Here is a 20550-nt window from a genome sequence, read left to right as displayed (position 1 = left end):
CTAGCACTGATGAAGGGAACAAGTGGTTCAGGAAATATCGGCATTTGCAAGATTAATAAATATCACTAGGGAATAGAAAGAAGCAAGTCTTAATTATTTCGAATCGCCTAGCTACTGCTTTTCTGTCGTGCTGCTCACAAGATGAAAGCGAGGTAGCGTCTGATGAATTATACCTCCATCAGGAATGAAAACATTTAGCCTTTTTCCCTTTGAAGATAAAGATGAATAACATCTTAGGTCTCAAAAGATGATGCAGCATCTTGTACCATTTTTTTTTATCTTCTGAGCTTTACTCTTTTGGAGCTGTCGTTTTACCCTACCGTAAATACTGACTCGGAACAGCGTCGTCCTTTAACTGATATTCGCTTTCCACAGTCTCTAGAGGTATGTCTTGGAGTTTATAATCGCCCTGCGCTAAATGTTTTGAACCCATGGGAGCCGAAGTGTAGGAAACACTTTTCACGGAAAACGAAAGAATCTCAGGGACCTAACCATTTTCAATTTTAATTTTGCCTTAAACACAATTGATAGAACAATTAAAACTACAACTTTTAACACTTCTCAATAAAATATTTCCATCGATTTTCAAACCGAAAGGGACTACCCCAAAATCATGACCCAAGTGGCGTCACGAAATTCAAATGTGGCGGACATGATATTCGGATGATATTACCTTGTCTAGTTTGTGTACACTGTATACCGTATGAAACCGAACTGTCATATGGTTCGGGTGGGCAGTCCGCATGCTCACTCGGGTCAATTGTACTCCGGCTTTAAGTTGTAAAGGTAGTGTTGAAACGTCAGTATAATCATCAGGTTTAAATGACTCGGAGTTGAGGTTGAGAGGATTAAATTTCTTAGCCGTGATCCTAATCTAGGAAATTTCATGTCTTAATTTATAGGAAATTGCAAATAAGGCAAAAATGCCTATAATGCTTACCAAAAGAAAAGTGCATGAGGAAAGGTGCACATAGTATTTAGGTGACACAGTTAGTAACTGCTAATTGATTTCGACTTACACATATCTAAAATTCTTGTTTGCGGCCAAACTTTCGACGGGTTTGTGCGCTTCAAGTGTACAAGTTGTTTCGTTCCGTCAAATTTCAATGTTTTGTGAAATGATAATTGTGCATTATGAAGTTTGAAACAGCGAAAACGCCTTTGGAAAAAAGACGGTCGGTGGTGAATGAATGCACGGACACTCCGTGGCTTGTGATTTTTATCTTTTTCTGGTTTGCAATGGTACGTATATATTTATATATGCGAATTAGACAAATGGGGACATATACTATGTACGCCCACATTTTAAGAGGACTTACGATAAACGTATGTATACATATATTTGTAATATTAACTTATTATCAATTCAGCCTGTGACAAACGTTTATTCACACGCTTTTGAATTTGCTCTATGTACATATGCATACCGTGAACGAAATTGCAATTAGAGCAACGCATTTCAAGTGTTCAGTAAAGGCGTAAAAAGTGTTGCATGAATTTTACTGAGGGCGAATTACAAAAGAAACTTAATTTTCGTAGGCAAAATTGGACCCCAGACAGAGCTACAAAATCATAACAATGGCATCAAAAACTGAAACAAGTTACGATACCGGAAGCCGGGCGTTTCAGTTATAAAAATCTTATACATATTACAACTGGCTATGCACGATTTTTCATTCGTACATAGTTAAGAATATAAAATATTCCGTCATATTTTTCCGAACCGCAAGATTCACATATGTACATATATACAAATCAACGACATAAATACTGTGTTCATCATAAATAAACTTTGCCTATTACCGCGTGACTATGTATGCATATATATGTACGCTTCTAAACTAAGAGGCTAGTTCGCGGCAATGAATATTTACTGGCCAAGATTGGTCTCAACATTGAAGTCGATGGTAAGCGACCAAAAGGTCGGCCGAAACAACGGTGGCTTGCTACACTAGATGGGAATTTGAAAGCCTCAATCATTCTTTTGGTAAAACAAAAAGGAGAAACCGATCTCGACGAGCAGATCCCGCTTATGAACGGGACAAAGGCTGGAGAAAAAGATGTGGAGATGTGTTAGATCAATTTAGATGCGTACATATATATGTGTCCATTAGTATAGGGAAATAGGCAATGCGTGTGCTGCAAAAAGAAACAGATGTCGTTCTCAGGATCTATCCAATCGAAATATTTTAAAAAAATCACAGTGATGCGCATATTGAAAATCTAGGCCTCAAATTACATCCCGTTCCGAAACCTCCACAAATAAAATTATCATGTTCTGGAAATTTACGAAATTTGGGCGAAACATAGGCGATAACATAGGACGTAATTCTGGAAAGGTCGAAGGTAATCCAACTATTATTATCAAAGCTACAGATGCCCAGTTTCGCATTTCAGGTTAATTTATTGCACCCTAAGACGTGTATGGCGTCATCATCATATAAAGCGAACTTATATGAACAGCGCAATCCATGGGGACATTTTAGGTTTCGTCTCCTCGCTTTTTAAGGATTTGTGTAAAACAAAACCTTATTAAAATCGGTTTACAGTCTGTTCGTCACCGGCATTTTTTTCGAAGACGGTTATAGCGATTGACACCATTTTTTTGGAAATGTAGAACTGTGAATACTCACGCATACAGTGAGTTACATCCTTTTATGTCAAGTTTAAGGAAGTCCCCGTACATGCAAAGGGGATGTGTAAATTTTTTTTTCACCAAATATAGCTATGTGAGGTATCAAATGAGAGGTCTCGATTGGTACTTTCTGAAGGTGGCCTTACTTTTCATATATATTTTTTGGAAAGGGGGGGGGGGGTATGTATATATACATTTTTTTTTGTGCGCACAGGGAGGTGTAAAATCTTAGAAAGACACGTCCGCCGCCCGAACGCCCGAACTACAGCGGGCGCGTGTGGGATTCACACCCACTAAAAACCACCCCCGGTCTCTCCAGCCCCAGCTCCGCGGGACCACCATTGAGGTATCACTTCGCGGGGTAGGTTTGCTCTTAGGCACTCATCCTTCTCCTATTTGTGGCTTTCCTCCTTTGTTCCTTCAGCAACTCCTCCTGCATTTGCATGATTGCGGAGCCAACCGCAAGCCACTTCTCCTCGGACTCCAGCATCTCAGTAACCAAGCTCTCCGGGGTCACGCTCCTGCCCAGCACCTGGTTTAAGCTCCTCTCCATCGCAAATCGTAGACAGTGCAACATTACATGCTCTGGATCCTCCGGTATGCCATCGCATCTGGAACAGTTCGGAGAATCATTCAACCCAAAGCGGTGCAGACACTGCCTGTAGCAACCACCGTGTCCCGTGAGAAACTGGGTAGTGTGGTAGTTGGTCTCCACATGTTTTCGCTCAAGCCACACCCCAATGTTGGGAATGAGCCTGTGCGTCCACTGACCTTTCGTAGACTCGTCCCATCTGCGTTGCCTGAGATCTTGCGACTCTGACCTTGCCGCATTTCTACGCTGTGCATGCCCCTCCATACGTCTTGCATGGTACACGACACTCATTTCTTTGGCCAGAATGTCAACCGGGATCATGCCTGCCACCACCAATACTGCCTCATCTGATGTGGTTCTAAAAGCACTGCAAACCCTCAAAACCATCAGCCGATAAACCAAGTTCATCTGCTTCCGTCTCTGAGAGTTTGCAAGCGCCTCTGCCCACACAGGCGACGAGTAGAGCAGGATGGAGCGCACCACTCCGGCTAGCACCAACCTCTGGCAATGTTGCGGTCCACCAATATTTGGCAACATTTTTGCAAGTGCCGTGGTGGCACTGGCTGCCTTTTGGCATGCATACTCTAGGTGTTCCCTAAAACTTAATTTGGTGTCAATTATTACCCCCAGGTATTTAATAGCCGGCTTTGATACGACCGTATGTCCACCGACCTCCACTTTCACAGTGTTATTTTTCCTGCGTTTCGTTATTAAGACCGCTTCCGTTTTCGCGTCCGCCAAGGTCAGCCCGACCTTCACTAGCCAGGACTTTACCGCTCTCACTGTTTCCGTCGCGTAAACCTCCACATCTTCTGGGTGTTTTGCTGCAACAACCACAGCTAGGTCATCAGCAAACCCAACAATCGTAGTCCCCTTTGGGACGGGAAGAGCAAGCACCCCATTATACAGGGGACGAAGTACCGATCCCTGTGGTATCCCGGCTGTGACAATATATTCTTTGGGGCCCTCATCCGTCCCGTACCAGAGAGTCCTCTCTGAGAGGTAGTTTTCCACCAAATTCGCTAAGTATCCGGGGACACCTATGTCAGGCAACGCCCGTTTAATTCTATTCCAGTTGGCCGAGTTGAACGCGTTTTTGACATCCAACGCCACCACGGCACAGCAGCCGCCAGAAATCAGTGCACCTTTTCCCAGGTTTACCACCATGTTAATTGCGTCTACCGTAGTAGAGTGGGCGCGTCGGAAACGATGGGCAGGAGTCTGTTGTAGATGACTCTCCCCATCATCTTCCCCATTGTATCCAACAGGCAGATAGGACGATACGACCCTGGGTTTCCAGATTGCTTGTCAGGCTTCGGAAGCAACACCAACTTTTGCTTATTCCATTGGGCAGGGAATATTCCTTCTTTTAGGCACGCCTCGAAGGTGTTGGCGAAAAGGTTGGCTCGGCTATACCAGCTCGTCCATGTCGTGTCTCCGTCGCGCCGCCTTCCGAGCTCGATCCAACTGCAGGAGTTTTAACGGCTACTGCATTTACCGCCATCCAGTTTTCCTATGACTTCAGCGTCTCTTTCACCAGGTTGGAGTGCTCGATGTCCGCCCCTAATCCGCCCGATCATTCCTGCGATGACACACACTGCCTCCGTCGACGCCGTCCTAAATGCGCTGCACACCCTTAGCGCAATTGGCCGGTATGCCGAACTTATCTTTCTCCGGTTGACAGCGTGGTTCAACGCTCCCGCCCAGACAGGGGCCGGGTATAGCAGGATCGACCTCATCACTCCCGCGATGAGTAGCCTGCGACTATATTTCGGCCCTCCCACGTTAGGCATCCTCCTTGCAAGGGATGAGCTGGCATTTGCTGCCTTTTCTCGCGCATAATCCAAGTGTCCCTTGAAACTCAGCTTGGCATCGATCATCACCCCCAGGTATTTGACAACCGATTTTAAGACGACCTCACGATTACCAACCCGGATGGTAACCGTGTTGTTCTTCCTACGGTTGGTAATGAGGACCGCCTCCGTCTTTTCGTCTGCCAGGCCTAGCTTGGCCATTCGTAACCATGACTTGATGATGTGAATGGCTTCATTCCCATAAAGCTCCACGTCCTCGAGATGCTTTGCAATTGCAACTACCGCCAGGTCGTCCGCAAAACCAATCAGCGTTGTCTCCTCCGGCACGCGAAGGTCAAGCACTTCGTCGTACATTATGTTCCACAGCAGTGGTCCCAATACAGAACCTTGAGGCACACCTGCTGTCAAAATGTACTCCTCCGGTCTGTCGTCCGTCTCGTACCAGAGAAGTCTGTCCGAAAGGTAACTCTCGATTAGCCGAGCCAAGTAGCTAGGAGCACCCAGTTAGGCCAAAGCGCCTTTAATCCAGCCCCACCTGGCTGAGTTAAAAGCATTTTTGACGTCCAGCGTCACCAGAGCACAGCATTTGCCCATGGTCATTGCATTTCGAGCCAATTCCACGACCTTTGCTACTGCATCGACCCTAGAACGGGCTCGCCGAAATCCATATTGCCGCTCTGAAAGACCACCCGCAAGCTCGATGAACGGGAGCAGCCTGTTGTATATCATCCTCTCCAACATCTTCCCCATGGTGTCTAAGAGACAAATAGGGCGATATGCAGAGGGCACGCCGGGTGGTTTTCGGGGCTTCGGTAGCAACACCAGCTTCTGCCCTTCCACTGGGCGGGAAACACTCCTTCCGCCATGCACGATTCGAATGTGCTTGCGAACCACCTTGATCTGGCCTTGACCGCCACCTTCAGAGCCCTGTTCGGAATTCCGTCCAATCCCGGAGCCTTGCTGTCCCCAATACTTCTGCAGATTTCCCAAAGTTCCCTTCGGTAACATCAGGGATCGAGAAGACGTCCTGCTGAGCTGCCAATTGGGGTTCTTTTTCAGCCTGCTCCTGCACCGGGAAAAGAGCAACAAGAGCCGTGGGCACGTCACTTGAGGTGATTTTTGCCCGCGGATCTTGTTCATTACAACTTGGTAGGCTGTACCCCACGGATTCGTATTAGCCTCCATGCAGAGCTTCTGGTAGCATTCCCGCTTACTTCTTCTTCTTTTTAAGGTTGCTTCGCAGATCCCTGTATTTCTCCTCACGCTCCTGGTACTCCGGCCTTCCCTTTGTCCTGTGGGAAAGTCTCCTCGCTCGGAGACAAGAGGATCTCAAGGCAGCAATCTCCGTGTTCCACCAGTAGTTTGGCCTCTTGCCGTGGTGCAAACGTCGTCGTCGCATCGTAGCGTCGCACGCTTCGGTTACACGCTGAGACAGCGACATCCACATGCAACTCTCGAATGGTTTGCGAGAGCAGGTCCTGAGCTGCCTGACAGTGAATGAGATTGGTTTGTATCAATCTCATTTGCCTGTGCGGTTCAGCTCCCTCCTATATACCGGACATTTGCTGCTTCCCGCAACATGCCGGTCGTCCACGCCTTCTTTCCCACTACATAGCATACACCGTGGATCTCCGGTGCAATCTTTGATGAGGTGGCCCTCTGCCCCACTCTTCTTGAAACTTCTCGACCTATCATGCTGGCTAGTGCATGCCGCCGCAAAATGGCCGAAATCGAGGCACCTGAAGCATCTCTTTTCAGATATTTACTCCCTGAGCCTGCACACGACTCAACCTACTTTTACCTTGCCCGCGGTAATTAACTTAATAGCTGATTCCGCCGGCAAACTAATAATAGCGGTCTTAGTGCCACCATATACCTACTTCTTCCTTTTTATGGCACTGTGGTCTATATCGCTAAAGTTGAACTGTTGCTTGAGCGCAGCACAGATGTCCTCCCGTGAGGTGACCTCATCTAGGTCCTTACATTCAACCACTATCTCCTGTTTCCGAGCTCTTACCTCAGCTTCCTTTCCTAGTACCTTTTCCACCTTCCCGTGGAAGTTATCGGCGGACTTGTCGGCGGATCTACTTAATTCCAGCATCAGATCCCCTCTCTGCATTCGCCTGATACGGCTTACACTATCCCCCAAATCCATCAGTTCAGGGTCTGATTTCACTTTCCGGATGATGTCGGCATTGGACATATGTCCCTTCTTGAAAATAATTATTATTTCCGGGCGGAGTTTCTTTTTGCATTTTTTCCTCTTGTTGCTCACCTTAATCCATTGTTCGGGCCTGGTTTCTTCCACTTTTGTAAGTGTTGTGGCTGCAATCTTGAGATTACCGACTTTCGTGGGTACTCTCGCCGGCTCCGCCTTCTTTGGTGAAGAGGCTTTTTTCTTCTTGTGGACTTCCTGTGGTCCTAGAGGCTCACTGGTACCGTCTCTACTCCGTTTTCCTGTCTTCCCGCCTGCTTTATCATGGAGAGGCGTCACTTCCGTTTTCCTTGTGACCTTGCCACCTGACGCTCGGAAATTCTTTTCTTCGAGTGCCTTGATATAAGACCTGCCTCTTATCAAGGCTCGAATTTTTGGTGGATATTCCGTCTCTCCTTGATGAACTCCCACAGTTCATTTATTCGTTCCCCGAGTGTAACGAACGCCATTCCGCGCCTTGCGCCACATGGAATTATGTCGATCAAGGGACTATTCATGTTTCTTTCAGAGTCCCGCGGCGAATTTCGATTACCAAAGGGAACCATTGTCCTTGGTGGTGATCTCCCAAGCTTCGAACTCCTCCTAAAAGGATCCGGTGTGGACCTCATTTCCACTCACCCATTACCTCTTGTAGCATTAGATGCCACAGTAGCCAAGTTTCCCACTACTGAGGCACTGCGGTCGTTGGACATCGACGGCCGGGAGCCCGCTTGCTCACTCCCAAAAACCACCGGCACAGTTTCCGAAGCCCTGGACCGTAAAAAAACTACTTTTCTCCTCCTCCATATTTGGTTTAATTTCTGGGTATCCACGGGTGGGCGTTTACTTCCCACCTACCCGGCCTGCGCATAAGCATGCCCATTCACGCACATCTCCGGATGCGTGAATGCGCATGCCCATGACACATTCGCTGAGCGTTCCCTTATCCGCACGCGCCTGATGGGAGATTTGGCAACTCCGCGCAGGCACATATATATGTAAAAAAGCCCATGGACCCTCTTCCCGCCCAACCGGACCGAGGGGCGACCAACCTAAGAATGGGCTGAAGGCAACATCCAAAGGCCCGCATCACAGCGATGATGCGTTTTAAGTGTGTGCGACCATGCGAAAATGTATTTCTACATCGCGATTGTCGCAAACACTTCAGCCAATGACGCGGGGGTTCTACACTACAGAGACATGGATTTTAAATCGAAGACAGTGCGGATCAAGACTGAAACCCATTAGGTCAGATTGTTACCGGACAGGACTCTTCGGACTATAGCACAGGTTGCAAGGATAACCGCTTTTTGCATCTCCATGTATAGTCCAGCCCTAAGATCGAGCCTTTTCAGCGCTTTATGTAAGTTCTGCGGGACTAATCCCGTCGATCTTATGTAGTCTCCAAGTTTGCTTCCTATCGTCTGCCAAGGGGCCGTAGTTCCGGATTTTTTCGTGCTGTTTTTCAAGTGTTCCGGTCCAACGGTACGGCTACATCGATTATGAAGCAAGCTCGTTCTTCCTTCAGAAGCAGAACTAGATCGGGTCTGTTATGATTAACACTGTGGTCGGTCGCAATAGTGTGATCCCACAGTAGTTTGACCCGATCATTTTGCAAGATTCTCTGCGGAGTATACTTATAGTAAGGATGGTAGGTTGCCACTAAGTTATACTTCAACGCAAGGTTTTGATGGAGAATCTTGCAGACGGAGTTATGACGATTGGTGTACTCTGTACTGCTCAACATCCTGCACGCAGATGTTATGTGCTGGACGATCTCCTCTTCGTAGTTGCATAGCCTACAACTGGAGTTTGTGATTGAGGAGTCGTGAAGAATGTACCGTTTATAATTTTTTGTTGGGAGCGAAGCATCCTGAATTGAAGTTAGTAATGCTTCGGTCTCATAGAACAGTACACCATTAGTCAACCATTTGTTCGAGGCTTCGATGTCAATGCCTGACAACAACAAAATTTTTATATGACCTCCGTGAATGGGTTTCTCTTTCCACATGTCGATCTTCTGTTGGACTGAAGTAACATTCGACATGGGATCCCATTCTCTGCTTCTCAAGTTCAAAGGAGATAATTTATTATCTGCCATGACGGTAGCCTGATGTATTTGGTTAGAGGATTGTTTCTCATAGAAAAACTCACGAAGAGAATGCACTTGATTGTAGTTCAAGGTTTTTAAATCAAGTACCTCCCTGATGACGTGGGATAGTGATCCTCAATTTTTCGGCAGCTCTATTATGCATGTTGTTGTTTGCAAAAACTACCCCAGCAGGTGTTGTTGCTTGCAATATGCCGAGGTATTTGTAGACGTCGTCCGAATCCATGCCCTCAATTCGGATGTTATTTTGGCTGTATCCTTCGTTGTCGGTGTGTTTTCCCCGAACAATTGTTTTTATGCGACATTTCTCCAAACCCAACTGCATGCCGATATCCCTGCTGAACTGGATGGTGATGTCCAGCAAGGAGCGAAGTTGGTTCTCGTCTTTGGCATACAATTTGATGTCGTCATTGTACTTTAAATGGCTTAATGTACATTTCGACAATATGCTTGACTTGGAACCCGCATTTGCTTTCATGCAAAAGATGGGATGGCGGATTCAAAGCCAAACAAAACCACAGTGGGCTTAGAGAGTCGCCTTGGAAAATGCCACGCCTGATTGGTATCTCTCCTGATGTTTGTGAGGATACCGATAGCTTCGTGCTCCAATTCTTCATTACTGTTCTCAGAAGAAGAACGACATTCGGATTGATTTTATACAAGCGTAACACTTGTAGTAACCACGAATGTGATATGGAGTCAAAGGCTGATTTATAATCGATGTAGGCTGTCGAGATGTTTCGTTTTTGGTGGACAGCCTGCTTTACAGCTACCGTATCGATTATAAGCTGTTCTTTGCAGCCTCGGGAGCATTTTGCACATCCTTTTTGCTCCTCAGCTATCAATTTATGAACATCAAGATGTTTTGAGATGTTCGCGCACAGAACTGAAGTGAAGACCTTGTAGATGGTAGGAAGACAAGTAATTGGTCGACATTTTGAAGGGCAAGAGACACCCTGTTCCTTGGGGATGAGGAAAGTTATCCCCTTGGTGAAAAATGGTGGAACTAAATCAGGATCGGCAATCATCTGATTAAATTGATTTGCCAATATCCTGTGAGTGCTCTTGAACCGCTTCAGCCAGAAGTTGTGAATCTTGTCAACTCCTGGCGCCTTCCAGTTACCTGCCTTGTCAAGGGCTGCTTCAACGTCGACTTCAATTACGTCAGGCATGGTCATTTCGGGGAGGGCCTCGCATGAACGCATAAGGGGTGGGAGCCACGCTGCTTCTAAATTGCAACGGCTGGATTCGCTCCAAACACTTCTCCAGAAGTCTTCTGCCTGATCCAGATCGAGGTTACTTTCCCTATCTGAGCTGGTGAGATTTTTGTAGAATCCCCGTTGGTTCTGGAAGAACAAGGTGTTGTCTATCCTTCACTGAAAGCTTTTCTGATACCTACGGATGCGATTGGCGCATACCGCAAGTTTCTGCTTCAGCACCTCGAGGATTTCTTCGATTGGCATATCATTGGACAGATGGTAGTTTCCAATGATGTTCGCAACGCATCTGTGCACTCTTGGTGATGGATTTCCAAGGAGTACTTTCGACTCTTTTGTTGAGTCGAAATACCCAGAAGGGTAAAGTCCTTCTGCGCATACCTCTGTTATTCGCTCTAAGATGTTGATTATGGAGACGAATAACCGTGGCAGCTGCAACGTAGATCAGGCTGTGAACCTCTGTAGCAGTAATCTCGCTAGCCAAACGATCACCCAAAATTCTGTCAACGGCAGCAATGATGTTAGTAGTTGCCGAAGTAAACTTCAGTTTTGGGATCTTTGGCCTAGCGTCTGGGAGAAACTCAGCATACTCTGTGAATGCGACCTGGAATGGGGTCAAAGCCTCATTATAAATTGGGTCGACATCCCCAGTTACTAAGCTTCTCCTGACTACTGGATTCATGGAGTGCCTTACAGGTGGAGTACTTGTGTTACTCCTTTGACTAGTCCGGTAATTTGATGACTCCAGCCCGAGCTCAAGTGAAAGCTCTTGGAAGATTTGTTGCCTAGTTGGCAAGGCAACTCGGTTGTTATTCACGATCACCCGGTACTGGTTGACGACGTTCTGTTCCGGAACATGACTTAGCTCCGGAAATCGGGTTATGAACGCGTCATGTAGTCGATGTCTGTACCCTGATGGATTCCGTTCCGAATCCGTGACACGGTAATAGGCGCGGACGATAAATTCGTTGAGTTGGTTCGTCCAAACAATACGACGCCTAGATCTCCCGTCCCTGGTGGTTGACGGCATAACCGCCAAAACATCCAAGGGCGAAGAGCCGCTCTGATGTTGTTGAACGACCCTTAACCGTGTTGAGTACTGTCTTCGTCTCCCTGGGGTCCCATTCAAAAATTTCAATTGTTTTCCTCAATTTTATTCCCACGAGTATTGGGGAAGCAGTCAACCCTGCAACAGAGCCCTAATGTTGCAATGCATGGTTACCTCCAAAGGTAGGGAAGTTATTTGGAGGGGAGCCGCTGAAATACAGTGTAACGTCACTGCAATTCATCCGATAGGCGCGTCGATTCCTTCACCCCGGATTACGGATTTGTTAAGGAGGTTTACTCCCCCTGAACGGGAAGAATCGGTAAGGGAGGACGAACACAAAGGGAAACATTCTGCTTGTCCGCGGCTACTTATTTACAAGATTAACTTGCGATATTCGTAGCTGACCCGGTGGGTCATGTCATTATCCGCAACCCATGACACGCGCCTGGTCGCATGCAACTCTGCGTTTGCAACTCAGGTGAGGATAAACCTGGTATATATAGGCATTGACATCGAAGCCTCCAACAAATGGTGTACTTTTCTATGAGACCGAAGCATTCTTAACTTCAATTCAGGATGCTTCGCTCCCAACAAAAAATTATACACGGTACATTCTTCACGACTCCTCAATCACAAACTCCAGTTGTGGGCTATGCAACTGTGAAGAGGAGACCATCCAGCACATAACATCTGCGTGCAGGATGTTGAGCAGTATCGAGTACACCAATCGTCATAACTCCGTCTGCAAGATTCTCCATCAAAACCTTGCGTTGAAGTATAACTTAGTGGAAACCTACCATCCTTACTATAAGTATACTCCGCAGAGAATCTTCGAAAATAATCTTGTCAAACTACTGTGGGATCACACTATTGCCACCGACCACAGTGTTAATCATAACAGACCCGATCTAGTTCTGCTTCTGAAGGAAGAACGAGCTTGCCTCCAACAAATGGTTGACTAATGGTGTACTGTTCTAGACCGAAGCATTCCTAACTTCAATTCAGGATGCTTCGCTCCCAACAAAAAATTATACACGGTACATTCTTCACGACTCCTCAATCACAAACTCCAGTTGTAGGCTATGAAACTGTGAAGAGGAGACCATCCAGTACATAACATATGCGTGCAGGATGTTGAGCAGTACCGAGTACACTAATCGTCATAACTCCGTCTGCAAGATTCTCCATCAAAACCTTGCGTTGAAGTATAACTTAGTGGCAACCTACCATCCTTACTATAAGTATACTCCGCAGAGAATCTTCGAAAATAATCTTGTCAAACTACTGTGAGATCACACTATTGCCACCGACCACAGTGTTAATCATAACAGACCCGATCTAGTTCTGCTTCTGAAGGAAGAATGAGCGTGCTTCATAATCGATGTAGCCGTACCGTTGGACTGGAACACTTGAAAAACAGCACGAAAAAATCCCAAACTACGGTCCCTTGGCAGACGAAACGAAGCAGACTTGGAGACTACAAAAGATTGAAGTAGTCCCAGTAGTAATTTCAGCGACGGGATTAGTCCCGCAGAACTTACACAAAGTGCTGAAAACGCTCGATCGAGATGCAAAAAGCGGTTATCCTTGCAACCTGTACTATAGTCCGAAGAGTCCTGTCCGGTAACAATCTGACCTAATGGGTTTCAGTCTTGATCCGCACTGTCTTCGACTTAAACTCCATGTCTCTGTAGTGTAGAACCTCCGCGTCATTGGTTGAAGTGTTTGCGACAATCGGGATGTAGGAGTACATTTTTGCATGGTCGCACACACTTTGCGTTAAAACGCATCATCGCTGTGATGCGGGCTTTTGGATGTTGCCTTCAGCCCATCCTTCGGTTGGTCGCCCCTCGGTCCGGTTGGGCGGGAAGAGGGTCCGTGGGCTTTTTGATATATATATATATTTTATATATATGGCTCGATAACTAACATTATTTTCACTATCACACTTCTTTTTTAGGACCCACTTGCACTTAACTATATTGACACTTGCAGGAACATCAACAACTTCCCACGTGTTGTTGTCTTCAAAGCTTTTCAACTCTTCTTTGACTGCCTATTCCCACTGGTCCTTCTCGAGCCCTTGAAGTGCTTCTTCTAAAGTCAGTTCAATGCGAAAATATTCATTACACTCTTCTGTGCACATGAATCCATATCTGTCTGGCTTTTGTCTCTGTCCATCGTGGTAATGTTTTTAATATGGCTTCTGATTGCTGCTCTTCATCAGATGTCATAGTCTCATCTGGTACATAGGTTTCATCCATGGAATCATTCGTGGAAATGAGAGCTCTCCCACTGAAGATGTATGTGAACCATTCTCTGTTGGTTTGTCTTCTATCACTTTTATTTGAGTCATGTTTTCCTGATGAGATGTTTTTTCGTTTATGAAGATAACATCTCGACTGGTTAAAATGGGCTTTGTTGAAAGATTGTATAACCTGTACCCATTAACATCCTCAGAGTAACCAACCAGTATGCATTGTTCTGACTTCTTATCCCACTTATGTCTTCTTTCTTTGGGTATATGTCTCATTACAGTACTACCAAATATCCTTAAATGACTTACTTTAGGTTTCCTTCCAGTTCATAACTCATACGATGTACAGTCGTTCAATCCACTTTTTACAATTCTATTTTGTAAATAGACAGCTGTGTTAATGGCTTCATAGAGCCCGTTTTGTTTAGGGGTGTAAGGATTTGATTTTTGATGAATTATACCCATTTGCTTCAAATAAACATCAAAATTTCTATTACAGAACTCTCTGCCATTATCACTTCTCAGTACTTGTATTTTATTTGACGTCAAGTTTTCAACTCTTGCTTTATATTCTTTAAAATATTGTAAAGCCTCATTTTTGTTTTTAAACAAATAAACATGTTATGCGGCTGTGATCATCAACAAAGATGAGAAAGTACCTTGATTCTCCTAAGGATAGATTCTCCATTGGGCCACATATATCAATGTGTACTATTTCTAATAGCTTAGTATTTCTGTTCCCTTTGTTATTGAAGGGCGACTTTGCTTTTCTTCACAGCACACTAAACAATTAGACTTGTTAATGTCTGTCTTCTCAGTTAATTTGACCCCCTCCACAGCATCCTGCATTTTATTCATGTTATAACTGTTGACGTGCCCCAATCTACGATGCCAAACCTCTGGAGACTCTGCTACTGCTGCCACCAAACAAGTAGAAATATTCAGTTTATAGACTCCATTTACAAGTGATGCAGTGGCTACTAGAGTGTCCTGTTTATTAAATATCTTGTCAACTGGCTTACTGACAATAGGTTAGTAGACGACACACATAAAACGTTTTCCACAGTTATGGTATAGTCACAGCCTTCAGTTGACGTTTTTAGGTTTATGTTTCCACAACATACCACTGGGATTTTATTCTGGTTAGCCACCACGATTTCCTTCGTAAACCCAGAATAATATGCGTCAATTATCCAATCTTTATTGCTTGTCAAATGCGAACTAGCGCCGGAGTCGGCATACCAATCATTCCTGTCAAATATTCTGTTAAAAAACACGGCACTAAATGCATTACTCGTTTTTAACGATTTATTTTCTGGATCCTTGTTGCATTTAAAAGTACACTGATTGCGGTAGTGGCCAATTATAACATTTGACGTTTTGTTTCCCTTTGATAGATGTTGACACTTGTGCATTTCCGCCATCGTTCTTGGCCATAGACTGTACACTCTTTGACTTATTGATGAATGAATGCTTCTTACGGAAACAAGCAAAACGCACCGTTGGCATCACTGTCTTCCGGTTTCATATCCATTAATTTCCCTTTAATGGCGTCGGTCGTGATTACAACGCCGGAATGCTCGATTCCCATTATCATCGGCATATACTTTTCAGATAATCCAGCCAACATGATCGAACCAATCCACTCGTCGTTTATGCCAAATCCCGTACCTTATAACTTCTGACCAGCTTCAACAATTTGTGTTACATATGCCGTCATCCAAGTGCAATTTTCTAATCGAATAGATATTAAATTCCTCAGAAGACTTATTTTTCTTGTAAATCCCGAGTCATCGAATAACATCTTCAGTTTATTCCACAATTCTTTCGATGTTGCGACGTTCTTTACGTGTGCATAAAGAGTCGGGTCAATTGTTAGAATCAACTTCGCTTTTGTTTTTGCATCGTCTGCAGCTACTGGAGTAACATTGTGTTCAGGTTTGATACATCCAATCATTTCCTCTAATACAAGGAAATTTTCTGCTGCGAAACACCAATCACTGTGATTTTCCGGCCCCTTCAATTTCGGTACACTGATGAGATAGTTCGAACTGCACACCATTATTTTAGATGCCACGCGATAACACAAGAACAAAAAAAAATTGTTCAACTAACACACTTAGTTCTATTCTGCCACGAATTATGATATATCACGTATTTTACAACGAATTATAATTATCCTGTCGCGAGAACTTTCTGTGAGCCAGGAGCGGTCTGAGCCCATAACCTATAATTAAAACAACGTGCCTCAGTGAAGACGAGGAAAAGACTCAAATTTATTTTCATAGATAAAGGTGTAAAGAACAGACAACTTCAGTTCACATATTTTATACAAGATGGCGCTAGTAGTAGATGCACAGTAGATTGTGGAGTTGCCAAATCTCCCATCAGGCACTTCCGTTCGTACGGAGAAGGAAACGCTCGGCGAATGTGTTATGAGCATGCACATGTACGCATCAGGAGATGTGTGCCCATGAGCATAGTTATGTGCAGGCCGGGTAGGTGGGAGCAAAACGCCCACGCGTGGATAAAAATTGGCGGTAAAAAACCAAATATGGAGGAGAAGAAAGGAAGTTTTTTTTACGGTGCAGGGCTTCAGAAACCCAGTGCCGGCGGTTTTTGGGAGTGATCAAGCGGGCTGCTAGCCGTCGATGTCCAACGACCGCAGTGCCTCAGTAGTTCGAAACTTGGCTATTGTGGCATTTAATGCTACAAGAGATAATGGTCCACACCGGATCCCTTTAGGAGGGGTTCGAAGCTTGGCTGATCACCACTCTGAAAGAAACATAAATGGTCCCTTGATCGACATCATTCCTTGTGGTTCAAGACGCGAGAGTAAACGGGAACATACCGGAATGGGGTCGGTACACTCGGGGAACGAATAAATGAACTGTGTGAATTCATCAAGGAGAGGCGGAATATCCACCAAAATATTGGATCCTTGATAAGATGCCTTAAATTATCTTATATCAAGGCACTCGAAGAAAAGAATTCCCAAGCGTCAGGTGGCAAGGTCACAAGGGAAACACGGGGGACGCCTCCCCAAGATAGGGCAGGCGGGGAAACGGACTAGAGACGGTACCAGTGAGCCTCTAGGACCGCTGCAAGTCCCGAAGAAGAAAAAAGCCTTTTCACCAAAGAAGGTGGAGCCGGCGAGAATACCAGCGGTTATCTCACGATTGCAGTCACAATACATGCAAAAGTGGAAGAAACCAACGCTCGGAGGATTAAGGTGAGCAACAAGAGGAAAAAGGACGAAAAGAAGCTCCGCCCAGACATATTGATTATTTTCAAGAAGGGAAATATATCCTATGGCGACATCCTCCGAAAAGTGAAATCAGACCCTGAACCGATCGATTTGGGAGATAGTGTAAGCCGTATCAGGCGAACGCAGACAGGGGATCTGATGCTGGAACTAAGTAGATCCGCCGACAAGTTGGCCAATAACTTCCGCGGCAAGGTGGAAAAGGCATTAGGAGAGAAAGCTGAGGTAAGAGCTCAGAAGCAGGAGATACTGGTTGAATGCAAGGACCTAGATGAGGTGACCAACTAAAGCAACAGTTCAACCTTAGCGATATAGACCAGAGTGCCATAAAAAGGATGAAGAAAGCATATGGCGGCACACAGACCGCTATTATTACTTTGCCGGCGGAATCTGCTATTGAGTTGATCACCGCGGGCAAGGTAAGAATAGGTTGGGTCGTGTGCAGGCTCAGGGAGCAAATATCTCTAAAGAGATGCTTCGGCGTGCACTAGCCAGCATGATAGGTCGAGAAGTTGCAGGAAGTGTGGGGAAGAGGGCCAATCAAAGATTGCACCGGAAATCCACGGTGTATGCTGTGTAGTGGGAAAGAGCATCGAGAAGTTGCAAATACAAATCAATCTCAATCACTGGGAGACAGCTCAAGACTTGCTCTCGCAAACCATTCGAGAGTCGAATGTGGATGTCGCGGTAATTTGCGAAGCGTACAGAAACCACGGCAGTGCGACTTGGGCGATGGATGTGTCTGGCAACGCCGCAATCTGGGCGTGCGGAAGACAGGCCATTCAGAAAGTAATGGCCCCTCCGGCAACCGGTTTTTTAAGGGCGAAGGTCAACGGTGTCCATATTTACAGCTGCTACGCTCCTCCTAGTGCAACCTTAGCACAATATGAGGAGATACTAGAGAGTGTGGTATTGGACCGCGACCCTAAAATCATTGCGGGCGATTTCAACGCATGGGCCCCGGAGTGGGGGAGCCGATCGAGGAACACCAGAGGCCAAATTCTTTGGGAGTCTTTTGCGGAGCTGGACATCGTGCTGGCCAACGTTGGATGCGTGCCCACCTTTCGAGGTAGAGGGTCGGTTTCGATCGTTGACCTGACATTTGTTAGCACTTCACTGGTGAGGGAGATGGCTTGACAATTGAGTAAGCACTACAACCACAGTGACCACCAAGCCATCTTTCTCAGAATTAAAAACGGAGGAAGCAATCAGCGACGCTCTGGAGATAAACAGGTCGGAGCTTTCGAGGAGGAGACATTTTTGGCAGCATTGGAGGGAGCCTATGATCCGGATGGAATACCGGTGGAAAGGGCCACGCAGCTGCCTCAGCGTGTAACTGAAGCCTGCGACGCTACGATGCGACGACGACGTTTGCACCACTTCAAGAGGCCAAACTACTGTGGAACACGGAGATCGCTGCTTTGAGATCCTCTTGTCTCCGAGCGAGGAGACTTCCCCACAGGACAAGGGGAATGCCGGGACACCAGGAGCGTGAGGAGGAATACAGGGATCTGCGAAGCAACGTTAAAAAGGCCATACGGAGAAGCAAGCGGGAATGGTACCAGAAGCTCTGCGTAGAGGCTAATACGAATCCGTGGAGTACAGCCTACCAAGTTGTAATGAACAAGATCCGCGAGCAAAAATCACCTCAAGTGACATGCCCGCGGCACTTGTTGCAAATAATTGCAGCTCTTTTCTCGCAGCAGGAGCAGGATAAAAGAGAACCCCAATTGGCAGCCAGCAGGACGTCTTCGGTGTTACCGAAGAGGAACTTCGGGAAATCTGCAGACTTACTGGGGATAGCAAGGCTCTGGGATTGGACGGAATTCCGAACAAGGCTCTGAAGGTGGCGGTAAAGGCCAGACCAAGGATTCGTAAGCACATTCGAATCGTGCATGGCGGAAGGAATATTTCCCGCCCAGTGGAAGAGGCAGAAGCTGGTGTTGCTACCGAAGCCCCAAAAACCACCTGGCGTGCCCTCTTCATATCGCCCTATTTGTCTCTTAGACACCATGGGGAAGATGTTGGGGAGGGTGATATACAACAGGCTGCTCCCGTTCATCGAGCTTACGGGTGGTCTTTCAGAGCGGCAATATGGGTTTCGGCGAGCCCGTTCTACGGTCAATGCAGTAGCGAAGGCCGTGGAATTGGCTCGAAATGCAATGGCCATGGGCAAATGCTGTGTTCTGGTGACGCTGGACGTCAAAAATGCTTTCAACTCAGCCAACTGGGGCTGGATTAAAGGCGCTTTGGCCAGACTGTGTGTTCTTAGTTACTTGGCTCGGCTAATCGAGAGTTATCTTTCCGACTTCTCTGATACAAGACGGACGACGGGCCGAAGGAGTACATTGTGACAGCAGGTGTGCCTCAAGGTTCTGTATTAGGACCGCTGCTGTGATGTGATCGTGTAGATAAAAAAGTATGTATAAACTTGAAAGATATTTTCAACCTGAAGAATTGCTTGGAAAGATATAACATATTTTTCTTCTTCTGTGCTTGTGTCTGTGATTTGCACGTATCTCAATTCGCCATTTCGGCTTGCAACCGATACGCTTTGTTTAGCTATGTGCGTACTGTGAGGGGTTGTTTTGCAATTCGTACACTTGAATGTACATATCTACAAGAGTGCCTGCAAGCCGAATTTGCGAATTGAGATGCGAACAGATATCCTTAAGTGACCACTGTAAGCTAAAATACTCTTTATTTAGAAACTTAAATATTTATATATGCGTGTTTTGTAAGTGGAAATTATTTATATGCACGTAATGCGTGAGTCGATTGCCCAGCCACCTGTTTACTTCAGACACCATAATCTCTCTGCCTGTTGTCTAATACAGTCCGTCTGATGTCTGGGACAGAACCAGACATATTACTGAGGCAGCCTCAGACATTTGCATGATACAGAAGCAAGCGTTGCCGGAAACCAACATTTATTAGAAACAGACATTTCTCTGACACATAGCTTTGCTGTGTTATGTCTAATACAGGCGCAGACATTTATCTACACCTACCCTACAAAATAATCAGATAACTAAGGGGTTAATATTCGCTATCCAGGCGAATACTAACATTTCAGTAGAAAAAATTCATATTTGTACTTAGAAATATTAATTCGACAGAATTCGAATTCTTATTCATAGAAAATCATCGTACAAAATTATTCGTATTCTTATTTACGAATACAAATATGCGCAACATTGCTTTATACATATGATGATGACCTCATACATGGCCTAGAGTGCAATAAATTTACGTGAAATGCAAAACTTTGATTTTTAATAATTTTGTTAATAACAGTTGGATTGCGTTCAAACTTTCCAGAATTATGCCCTATATTATCGTCTAAACTGCCAAATTTTGTACCTCTGGATGAACTCGAGAGGGGTTTCCGGGTGAATTTGTAAAATATGGCAGTCTA

The 20550-nt window shown here is 45.5% G+C and overlaps 1 protein-coding gene across 4 annotated transcripts in view; it reads left to right on the top strand.

The window, feature by feature from the left end:
- Positions 1–782: 782 nt before the first annotated feature.
- Positions 783–20550, top strand: part of LOC119647796 (choline transporter-like 1) — a 158495-nt gene continuing 138727 nt past the window's right edge. For 2 of the 4 annotated variants that reach the window (XM_038049003.1, XM_038049000.1), the window contains exon 1: positions 783–1242. In XM_038049003.1, the coding sequence (XP_037904931.1) occupies positions 1191–1242 (52 nt within the window). In that variant the 5' untranslated portion in view covers positions 783–1190. The other 2 variants (XM_038048999.1, XM_038049002.1) reach the window with 1 other exon arrangement.

This window comes from Hermetia illucens, chromosome 2, assembly GCF_905115235.1.
Source record: "Hermetia illucens chromosome 2, iHerIll2.2.curated.20191125, whole genome shotgun sequence".
In the NCBI taxonomy this organism is placed as follows: Eukaryota; Metazoa; Arthropoda; class Insecta; order Diptera; family Stratiomyidae; genus Hermetia; species Hermetia illucens.
The sequence above is the reverse complement of the archived record's forward strand: the minus strand, read 5'-3'. Positions and strand labels throughout refer to the sequence as shown.